Consider the following 12,013-nt stretch of genomic DNA (forward strand, 5'->3'; position numbering starts at 1 on the left):
TTGTGGAACTTTCATATTGTTTTCCATAATGGATGTAATAACTTTGGACCCATAGTGTTTGAATTCCTCTTTCTCTACCTACTTGCTACCATTCATTATTATTATTATTATTTTTTGATAATAGCTATTCTAACTAGGATGAGATAGTGTATCGTTGTGGTTTCATTTGTATTTCTTTGAAGATTAGTAATGTTGAGCATTTTTTTTGTATACTTGGCTATTCATTTATCAATTTTATTGCTCTTTTCAAATAATCAGCTTTTAGATTCATTGATTTTGTCTACTGTGTTTGCTTTCAGTTTCACTAACTTCCATTCTTATATTCATTATTATCTTCCTTCTGCTTGCTTTGAGTTTAGTTTGCTTTTCTTTTTTCAGTTTCTTGAGGTGGAGACTTGGTTCTTAATAGGAGACTGTTCTTTGCTAATTTAAACACTTGACACTGCATTTTTCTTTCTGTTTGACTTAAGCTGCACATCTGAGTTTTGATACAAGTGTACTGCAGCTACATAGATTTAAAAATTTTAGACAATGTTATAATTTTTGCTTTCTACACTCATACATACATTAAAAAATTTCAGAAGAAAAGTAATTTATTATAGTGACCTGAGCATTTATCATTTTTGTTGTTCCTCTTTATTTGGGAAGCTCTATTATCATTTCTGGTGTTGTCTGCTTTCCACTCTAAGAGCCCCTTTAGCTTTTCATTTATGTTGGATCTGTTGGCAATGGGTTCTTTTAGTTTTCCTCCACTGAAAATGTATTTATTTTACTCTCATTCTTAAAGAATATTCTTTCCAGGTATAGAAATCTTGATCAGTAACTTTTTCTTTTGAGCACGTCTAAAAGATTGACCCACTATTTCCAGGCCTCTATGATTTCAGATGAGAAATAGGCAATTATTTGAATCATTGTTCCCTTGTACATAACATGTCATTTTTTCTAGCTGCTAGATATTTTCTTTTTCTTTGATTTTCAGCAGTATGATTGTGATGTGTCTGAGTATAAGCATGGTTTTCTTTGAAAGTGTACTGTTTGAGATTTTGAAACTATAAACTCGTACTTTTCATTACATCTGGAAAGTTTTCAACTATTATTTCCTCATATCTATTTTTCTGTACCAATGCCTTTCTTTTCTCCTTCTAGGACTCCAACAATCCAAATGTCAGATCTTTTGATATTGTACACAGTTTTCTGAGGTTCACTTCATATTTTCAATTTTTCCTTTCTTTTGTTCATATTGGATAATTTCAATTGAGCTGTCTTAGAGTTCACTGGCCCTCCTCTGCCATTGTCGTCTCTGTTCTGTCACTGAGCCCACTTTGGCGTGACTACACATGTCCCTGCCCTGCCAAGACAGAGAATGAAATCAGGCCAGAATCTCAATAGTCATGGGAAACCTATTTGTGGATATTTCTAGTACCTGCTCTTACTACTCTTTGCCAATGGAAACATCCTTGCCAACAGACTCTGGGAGGAAGAGAGCCTCAACATTTTGTAAGCAGGTAAGTTACACACACGCCCTTCATAGCTAGTGTGTTGCCAAGCTCTGAGCCCATACTCTGAGCCAGCTCTTTGGTTCCAGAACTCCATGGGCTGAATTCAGACACCGAATGTCCCTGCACTTACCCTCATATTGTTCGCTCTGTCCAAGCAGCTGGTATGAATTCAGGTGGGCAACGGTGATGGTGATAACAGTCCCTGGTGATAATAGTCCTTCCTGCAGGACCGGAGATACCTATTCACAGGCTTCCCTGTTGCTACTGAGTTCCAGATTTAGTTTGCCCCAGAGGATTTCCTCCTTATCTTTGGAGGTGGTTTGAGGGGGCACAATGGAGGTGATGTAGAGAAGAAAGTTAATATTGTTGAGCATTTACTAAGTGAGGGACATTGTTCTTTGTACTTTATATATTCTTTTATTTAACCACATATTTGATGTTACATATTTTCTTCTCTTAACAAAGCAGCCAAATAGATATTGTGTTTATAATATTAAATTTATTATGTATATTTTACAGAGGAGGAGTCTGAGAGGTTAAGTGAGATTCCATAGGTTAATAACTAGGAAAACTGGGATAAAAAAATCTTCCTGGCTCTGGAACGCATGCCCCCTCTCCTACATATAGTTTGTAGATTAATTGATATTTTAGGGAATGTTTTGAAGAAATGTGAACCTCAGGGAAATATATTTTGTTATACCTTTTCCATATTTTTATTAGTGCATTTTAGTGATACATACCAGGATTTGTTGTTACATATTCATTCATGTACATGGTATAACAATATAATTCGATCAATATCATTCCCAGGGAAATATTTTAATAGTGTCTAAAATGATCTTTCAAAAGTTGTGATTCAGAATAGATCTGAGCCTCAGTTTTATAAAGATTGTCAGAGTTCACGGTTGTTAAAGTCTTCCGATCAGATAACCTGTCACTACTTGGTAAGTGCTCAGGTGCAGGCAGGGAGGTGGGGCTGGCTGCGGTACATCTCTGTGGGAACAAGCAGAAACAGGTCTAGTCCCTGCCACAGGGACGCTGGCTGGTTCAGTGAGCATCACAACCTGCACAAACACTGTGCATTCTGAGTATTTCTTTTCTTTTTTTTTTTTTTTTTTTTCCCATACCAGGCTCTTTAGGCAGGTGGGTGGGATTTCTCTCAGTTGATCCAATGACCAGGTTTTTCTTGTTCTTTGCCTGGGGTAGCCAAGCTGATTCCAACCTGGGTTTACTAAATCCTCAGCTATTTACCTTGTACTAAATTGCCTGTTTTGTGCTTTTAAACAATGTCAGTGACAACTCCTTATCTAAATGATCTAAGAGACCACTAGGCTATAAAATTACCAAGAGCTGGTTTGAATGTCACAGGCAGATTTTTCAGATCTTAAATATATTAAAAAGGAGAATTATTGGTTCTGTAAAGCAAATTTTCCTCTAAATGCTCTATAAGAAACTTGTTCCAGGAGGAGTTGAGGGGAAAGAAAGTACATTGCCATGATCAATAAATAAACTTGTGACTCACTGACTTAAACCGAGTTAAAAGAGCATCTTTTTGTTTTTTCAGAAGCACTTCTCAGAGCTTTTGATGTGCTAATGAGAACCTGGAGAAGGGAAATGGTATTCATCATTCCTCAAATTTATTTAGCCACAGACCCCTTTTGGTAGGCAAGTATCCACATATGAGGTTGAGATATGCTGCTTAGGACTTTCTCATTCTTCTGTGAAAATCAAATTGGCATGCAGAGTTGGGGCCAGTCCTATCAGCATGTGAAGGTTTCTGCAAATTGCCCTAACCCTTTAGCTCCTCAATTGCCTAGAGGAGCAGGCTGAGGCCCTCTCTGATTTTCTAGGTTAGCCTACTAGGTATACAGGTGAGCTGTGCTCAAGGGATATCCTGGGACATGTCCAGGTGTGGAGGGAGCAAGAAATGTAAGCGCAGCATGAAACTCCAGAGGTTGCCATGAAAATCCACGAGACTGTGTGTGTGTGTGTGTGTGTGTGTGTAGAGGAAGGAAGATTCTGGGAAAAAAGGCTAGCAAATATCCTAGACAGGTTTCATTTCCTTGTAAAAAGAAATGTCCAGAGTTCACCTTCCTGTACTCAACGTGGGAGCCAGAGAGCAGTGGACGGGCACTACTTGGGAGCTGAAATTGTGGTATCTCAGGCCCCACACAGAAACGTTGAATCAGAATCAACATTTTTGACAGAATTCCTGTGGGTTCCATATCCACATTAGGATCTGAGAAGCTCTGCATTAGGTCACATAAACACGCCTCCCTCCCCACCACCTCTCAAGTTCCACAAGTCGATACAGTCATGCATCATTCAACCATGGGGATGCCTTCCAAGAAGTGCATTGTTAGGAGATGTCTTCATTGTGGGAATATCATGGGGCGTACTTACACAAACCACGCACAGAAAAATTTGAGCATCGTAGGTGGCTCTGATGTCACAAGGGGGGTATAATCTTATGGGACCACCGTCAATGACAGACAGAAACCATGTGTGGCAGAGGTGTAATTAGAAGTTTGGTTTGTGTAAGTGTGCTGGATGGGGGTTGATATCCTAATGAGCTTTAGGTTGGCCGAGGCCCTACTTACAGAGTAAGAGGGAGCAGCCGAGGGCACTGAGTTCCCTGTGGGGAGGAGGTTTAATAGGCGACTTCATAAGAAGGGGGTACTTAGACACACAGGAGGTCATGAAGGAATCTACTCTGGTTTCATTTTATTTCATTCTAATGAATGAGTGGAAGCATCTAATATTAGGGTTTTACTTAGAACTTGACTTATTGGGGTTGGATGGCAAAAAAAGAATTAGGAGCTGGTTACCAGCTGCACATCTCAACTCTGCGGCCTCTGGAGCAGGGCTGAGAAGCTCCTCAGCGGGATGTTGCAAGAAGACGTGAGGTACCTGCTGTTCTGTGAGAAGACCTTGTTAACGGCTGAGTTCTTTGACTGGCTCGACGCCTGGGTTCGAACTGATGTAGCAGGTGGAAGACTGTGCCAACACATGACCCTGTACACCTCCATTCTAAGAATATTTGTGCAAAGCAAAATAACCTGAAATAATTAATTGAATTAGGATCGTCTGCATTTAAAACATCCCGATATTTAGGAGGTAAAGGCTGGTGGTGGACCCCCTGAATCCAGTGTGACTGCTTACCAGATGGATAATCTTGAGTAAATTATTGAACCTCTCTTAGCCTGGGTCTCAGTCCCTGTGGAGTAGGGACAATAACACTACCTTTTCACATGGGGGTTGAAGAGAGGAGATAAGATCACACGTGCAAGAGTTAGTAGGGTGCCTGGTCCAGAGTAGCTTCTCCAGAAAGTTTCTTGGTGTCTAAAGACAGCAGAGAAGGGGTGGTAAGAGAGCCAGGGGTTCTATAGTTTGCCAACACAAGGTTGGAGGGCGGTGTGAGATCTTTCCTGTCTTGTTTCCTGATGCCCTATCTTAAATGGTTTTCTTGGGTTACCTTATCCACTGACATTCCTGCCCAAACCCTTTCCCAATCCAACTTAAGGGTGGTGGGTGCCAACTGTACCCAAGCTTGATCAAGTGTTGAGTACCTGCCATACACCTCTGGGTACTGTGGAGTGCGCACGCACACACACACACATACAAACACACTAAGATGTGTTCTTAATGTGAAAATCTGTGTCAGGGTAAATCCTGCTTATGAAAAATTAGAAGGAACATCTTCAATAACAACTGTTTTTAGTGTTGAGGGATAAGGTGCAAAAGTGAGTAAAACAGATGGATTCCTTGTCAATAGCATCCCACGGGCAGTGTGTTGGGGTCCATGTGCCCTGGCAGGGCATCCAGATGGATGCATAGTGATAGGCTGACTCTTCATAGGCTTATGTCTGGCTTTAAAATTCTCCACAGACAATGTATTTCCTTATGGCCTGCTCCTGGGTGGGCCATTTCCTTCCCCTCACCCTGGATACTCCACTGCTGTCATGCCACTCCAGTGAGAACAGGAAGATGGTGGCAGAGGATTTAACATTACTCAGCAAGAAAAAGACACATCAGAGTAAGGTAGCATATGTGTTGCCATATACATTTTAGAGCTCCAGCTCTGTGTGGACCCTGTGCTGAGCTGAGTTCACTGGGAGGTGCAGAGGAGCCGTAGAGAAGTTGGTGTTGTACGAAGGCACCAGGGAATCACTGGAGGAAATTGGAATTGCACTGTTAAATTGCGAGCAGTCACACTGGAGAGTCACATGAGGACCATGCTGTCATACCGTGTGGGGTCCTGCACAGTAGAGTCATGAGCATTCTAAGCCCTTCGTCAATACAGTACTTGGTTAAGGTTTTGAGCCAAAGAAATTGTGGCTGCTTTGGGGGCAGCACATGAATGTCATGGGTGTACATATAAACTCAACCAGCTGGAGGGTAAAGACTTTTTTGGACCCTTCTCTTATGGTTTGTGTAGTATTCAACCCCAGGAGACTGTATTTCTCCATACATCCCCCAGAAGACAAAAAACCAAGTTGTACATCCAAGAGGAAGTAGTATAGAAGGAGAATTATTGTACTTTGTGTCAGCTGCTAAGAATCTCTTGATTTTGACAATTATTTCTTGCAGAAGCTAGAGAGGGTATTGGCCACTCAAGGAGTGACCCACGGTGCCTGTCACTCTCTGGTGTTTGTCTATTTCATGGAAATACCTTTGGCCTAGGAGACAAATTCAGAGCACAAAGGCCAAAACAGCCTGACGTGCTTTGCCGACCCAGTGGTTGGAAGCCGGGAGGTCTCAGCAGAGCAGAAACAACCTTCAGCAACAGCATTCTTCTTGAGCTTCATCATCACCCTTGTTTTTAACAGTGTGCTTAGTTTTGAAGGAAGCTATCATTAATTCTTCCTTCAAATTCTCTGAAAAGAACTGCAAAATTTCTCTAAATATATTAAAATGCATTGAGCATGCAAAAGACTAAATTATAATGAAATAAAAAAGCAGCTGTGGTGCAGTTTGGAAAGGAGCGTCAACTCTAAGGAAAAGATGTAAAATCTTAACATCTCCATTTTAAAACCGTCAATATCGATTGCTGTCACGGAACACAGGATTCTTTCATATTTCTCTGATGAGTGGATTTCTTGTTTTGAGTAGACCACTGCTTTGCTTAGACTCAAACTGTAAGCTGTCTCTTGGGAAGTAGCCCACATTTCAGTTCCCACATACCCATGGCTCAGGGGTCTGCAAGAGACTTGGGCACTTATACACAGGATCTGGGTTCCCTTTCTCTGAACCTCTCTTTTCTAAGGTTTCCCTTTCACTTTTCAGCAGCCTAGTCTGTCCCAAACTTTGTCTTCTGATTCTTCAGGCCAGAACAATTGTGGGTTTTTAACTGATGTTTTATCTGCTCTGTGTTCTAAGGTTGATTAACCTTCAGGTGAAAAGCTGTAAACAGGTAACTCACTGTTGGCCATGGCCTTCCTCTAAGTTTCAGTGCTCCTCCAGAATCGTAAGGCTTTTGTTCGCTTTCCATTGTCTTTGTTTTGCTCCCCCACTGCCCCAAAGGTCAGGTCTGGTAAGAGCTTACCAGTCATATCGGAGCAGTTGGTGATTCTTTTGCATTCCTTCTTTATCTAGTTGTTGATTCTCTGTCTTTTATTGTTTGCTCCTGTTTAAGAAATTCTGTATGCTCACCATTATTCTCAAAGAATGGATTTCATTCAGATAAGGGCTAGCTATTTCCTTGGTAAATTCAAATATTTCCTCCCTCCCTGAATAAATTTTCTTGGGAATGGTATTCCAATTTCTTTCTTGGGAAATCTGCTTGGATGCATTCAAAGCAGAATTGAGGAAGGGTCTCACAGTTCTACATTTAGATCTTTTTCTATTTCTTTTGTTTTTGGTGGCATCAGGGATTGAACCCAGGGCTACTTAACCACTGAACCACACCCGAGACGACAGGGTCTTGCTAAGTTGCTTAGGGCCTCGCTAAGTTGCTGAGAGTGGCTTTGAACTTGTGATCCTCCTGCCTCAGCCTCCCGAGCCCCTGGGATTATAAGCGTGCGTCACTGTGCTTGACTGCATTTAGATTTTTTAATGCATCCTTTTGTATTCAGCTGTGCCTGGACACCTTGTACTACAGTGTCCCTGGTTCCATTTCTCCAGAGAATAAACCTTTCCAACTTATGTTGGGGTGATGGGGTGATGGGTGGGGAAGCAGATCTAAAGGCCCAATTGTTTCTTAATTAAAACTTCAACCAAGTTTTCTGATTTCAGTCTCACTTTTACCCCTTAATTAAGAGGCTCCAGGTAGCTCTAGGGTCCGGGCTTTTGGGAGTCCTGTTTGGGTTACTTACGGTTGACTCCCTATGTCCTTCCTCATCTCCAGGTATTCTTGTTTTTTGGGTTTTCCATTCTGCTAATTCATTTCCCATCCATCCTATCTATCTACCATCATGTTATTGAAATATGGTCTGCTGTGGTCTCTACTCAAGTTCTCTAGATCCTTTTGTGTTTATGCTTCTGTATTACTTTGCATTTATTTGGATGCCGTTTTTAGAGGAAAGTAAATGTCTATTTTTTTCATCCCTTATTAGTAGGAAGTAAATAAATCATAAGGAACCAATTTGAGGAGTCAACGTAACTTTTCTAGTAAATGGTAAAAACAAATTCTCTGTATTTTACTGGAAACTTAATCCACTGAGAAAATCAATATAGCTAACTCTTCAAGCAAGAGAATCAAGTAGAGGTGGTGATGTTTGTGTGTGAGGTAGACTCAGTTTCTGACTGTAAGGAACTTGTAGTTCTTTTGGATTGGAGGTTTTCACACCTTTTTAGTGGTAGTACTCAATTCTTAAAATGAAATTGTACTTGCACCTTTATACATAAAACAGAAAAAAGTAATTATTTTCCCACCAGGCATTTAAAAAATATTCTTTTGTAAAACCTCTGAGCTCCTTCCAAAAACTTTGAGATCCCTCAGGGCACACATAGATGGAAAAACCGCTACAAAAAATGGCCTTAGCCTAAACGGTGTGCTCAGCCCTCTTTATGGTGTAAGCATGTTCAGAACAACAACGATGCTAATTAAATTTTCTTGAGCTCTCGCTGTGTTCCCGGCATTGTGTCATGGGCTTTAGGACATTATTTCAATTCTCACAACCACACTGTGAAGCAGGTGTGATAATCCTTGCCGTCTTGTAGGTGGGGATGTGGGGCCCTGAAGAACCTAAGTACTTGTTCACGGCTACACAGCTAGGGAGGACAAAAGTTGGCACTCAAAACCCAGGTCGCATAGCCATGACACAGGGTCCCGGGCCTGTTCGGATGGGCTTTGCTCCTCACCCCCGGATTCATCTGGAAGCATCACGTGGGTGCTGTACACTAAGGGCTGCCTCCTGTTAGTGACAAAAGTATAATGTAATAGCATAAAACAAAACAAAAAAAGCAATCCGTGTCTCTAATCCTCAGGCAACGGCAGCTCCCAGATACCCCACCCTATTCTACATCAGACCCATGCTCTCCTCCGCAGGTCAAAGGTGAGTGCGATCCACCTCCACCTCTTGCGCTGTCCTATTCTTGGACTGAGTAGATAGAAAACCAGGCCCTCGCTTGTGTCGTCCCCCAGAAACGTGCTCCTGGACCCTGAGGCCCGCGGCTGCGCGGAATCGGGCTGCTCCCCTCCTCTCGGCAGCTGCCCCTGGGGCGCTGCCCGCGCACCCGCCGCTGAGCACCTCTGCAGGGAGCGACTCCGGCCGAACCCAGGGCAGCTTCCACAACCGCTACCCAAATGCCGGTCATCCCGCCACCGTCCTGGACCAATCCGGGTCTTCCCATCTGGGGACAAGTTGTTCTCACCATCAACAGCTTTTGTGCCACGTCTCTGGGTAAATCTCAAGATATTTAGTTAGAAGAGACCTGGGCAGGAAGCCTCAGAGCAGCCCGCAGCCCCAGCGGTGACGTGGAGAACGGCAAGCCGCAGCCTTTCCAGCAGATGGCAGTGTTGAGACGCAGATAGGCCACGGCGAGGCCCGTGTTCTGGGCTTAGACCATCTTTTAATTAAAAACCCACTAAACCCAAGGTCCTCATTCAACAAAAAGCTGAAATGTCAGAAATCTATAGGGAGATTCCAGGTGACCGAGGGAGCAGTGTGTGCTTACGCAGGCTCAACCAGATGACTCAAGGGGATTTGTAAATGAGCTCTCAGAAAACTCTCAATCAAGCATTAAGGAATGTTCTTTTCTTCTGCCTTTTTCCTTTTTTACCCCTTCTTCTGGGTCTAGAAAATGGCAAAGAGAGGATGACTTGTAAAAAACTGTGATAAAACTCCACGTTGAAAACATTCTCAGATGTAAAACCTCTACCTGTAGTTTAAGTCTCTCTCTCAATGAGTCCTCTGGCTTTGAAAGTTGTCAGGTTATTTTTCAGGTAGGTGAATATCAGATTCATTGGTTAAAGCAGAACTAAGTTTCAGACTAATAGGGCTCAAGGAATCTTAAGGGATTAGGCTTAGGAAGACTGAGAGCAGAGACCTGGGAAATTAAATTTGATTTACTGTAACATGGAGGGCAAAGAAGCCTAACCTCCCTTTTGGTTCCTTGATTTTAGAACCTCGTTGCCTCCAGCCAAGAAGAGAAAGTACACACAGATACTGGATGACTCCGAGAACTGCAGAGTGTGGGCCCACCACTCCAGACCAAGTGAGCAAACCTGGCTATGACAAAGTCAAAGCCATCAGTGTCTTGGCCATTGAACTGAAGCTTTTTACAGACCTTTGAACAAAATTATGTTCTTTCTCATGGAGGGCAATGATAGGCTCTGGGAGTTAATTTCTTCCCTCTCTATGTCCTTCATGCAGGTGGGGTCACACAGGTGCTCCCAGGAAAGTCGCCCTTCTGTCCCTCTGGTGCAAGTGAAATGTCAGTCTTTCAGTTTCAGGAGCAATGTTTCTAAGAAGATGCAAGCTGCAGGCCTGCTGGTGTGCTCATTGCTTTCTTGAGTGCAGTTCCCCTCAAGATTAATGTGCATAGATTAACCCAGGGATCTCGGTAAAATACAGATTCTGACTCAATCAATTTGAGCTGGGGTCTGAGACCTGAGTGTGCAGGTGAGGCTGCTACTACAGGTTCATAGAAGACCCTCCGAGAAGCAAGACTTTAGAGTATTTCTCCAGTGGAAGGAAGGCAGAGAGTTGAACTTTCTTTGCACTCAATTCACGTTGCAGGATTCTGGTTGATCTTTGAAGTTGTGTAAAATCATTTTAGATGTCTTCCATCTGATGCCCAAGTAGTCAGCCTTTCTAGTTTTTTGTTTTATCTAACATGTGATACATCATGTTTTGAGCTTAGAGACCTGATCAAGTTGGGAACAAATTGGTTTTCAGGAATCTGAAGACTTGAACTTTTAGAATTTTCCTTAGCATTTGTCATAGATTTCCTAGGGAAAAGGATAATACTCCAGGCCAAATCTGTTAGCCACTGTAAATACGCAAATGCAGGCAGTGTGAACAGTGCCCCAAATTCAGGGATTGGGAGTCTCTTCTTTCCCCATGAATCGTCTTGACCAGAACACCAAGTTTTCCTTTTGGGGCTCCCACTCCTACTTCTGTCCCCAAACTCCAGAGGTTTACACCACCCTAAAAGGAGATGCATGGATTTGCTTCCTTTGTCTTTAGCCACCCCTGGTTGGATCTGGTCCTTTCAGGGATGTCTGGCTTCAGCCACAGCGTGGGCTGTTGGGGTCCTTCAGTGGACAATGATATCATCCTCTCAGGTCTGTCAGGACTGCACTGGGTATCCAGTCTTGTAAAAGGTGAACCTCTTACTACCACCTTTCCTTTTACATGGATCCACCATAACCAGCATTTGACTCTCCCACCCCACCAATCCTAGAAACACAAAATGCTAAATAAAGCCCCACATTTTGATGACATAGAGCTCTTTGTCCACCTTCCTGAGCAAGGTTACCCTAGTTTTTTCGAGGATCCCTGCATCTAGTCTGCAGCTTCTTTATGATTCTCAAACATAAAGGCTGAACAAATTCCTAGCCAGACGAGGGAACCATCTGTTCACTTTCCTACAGATGCACCAGCTCACTGGGGGATCCAGGGCAAGTCACTCAAACCTTCCAAGAGTTTCCTCAACAGACTGGATTGTCGCTCTGGCTAGTCCCAGTGTTAAGCTTCATCCTCTAATGTTTTTTCTGCTGCTTGTCCCAGACAGGGCATTGATTTTTTTTATTTTTTTTATTTTTTTTTTATTATCTTCAAGTCCTGGGAGAGTAACTGAAATGTCTCAACACATAGGAAACCCTGAATCCCTTGTTTAAGTCCTATTTAAAGGTCACTAAAAAGATGACTAAAGATAATTGGTTCCAGACAACTGTTCAAGAATGAAAATGAGCAGGTTCCCAGGGCCAGAGGGGGCGGGAAGACAAAGGCAAAGACTTAGTTAATCCAAATGCCATGTTTTCATTACACTGTATGTTTTTAGCACAGGTTTTCTAATGGAGATCTCCCACTGATGTTGCAGAGGATAGGAGTCTTTACAAGGTCCTG

General features: G+C 42.6%; 1 protein-coding gene across 1 annotated transcript in view; it reads left to right on the forward strand.

The window, feature by feature from the left end:
* Positions 1–8,756: 8,756 nt before the first annotated feature.
* Myrfl (myelin regulatory factor like) overlaps positions 8,757–12,013 on the forward strand; it is a 77,794-nt gene continuing 74,537 nt past the window's right edge. The window contains exons 1-3 of the mRNA XM_047549796.1: positions 8,757–8,826; positions 9,049–9,343; positions 10,066–10,157. Coding sequence (XP_047405752.1) covers positions 8,757–8,826; positions 9,049–9,343; positions 10,066–10,157 — 457 coding nt within the window. The remainder of the gene's footprint in view (positions 8,827–9,048; positions 9,344–10,065; positions 10,158–12,013) is intronic.

Source organism: Sciurus carolinensis, chromosome 4 (assembly GCF_902686445.1).
Source record: "Sciurus carolinensis chromosome 4, mSciCar1.2, whole genome shotgun sequence".
In the NCBI taxonomy this organism is placed as follows: Eukaryota; Metazoa; Chordata; class Mammalia; order Rodentia; family Sciuridae; genus Sciurus; species Sciurus carolinensis.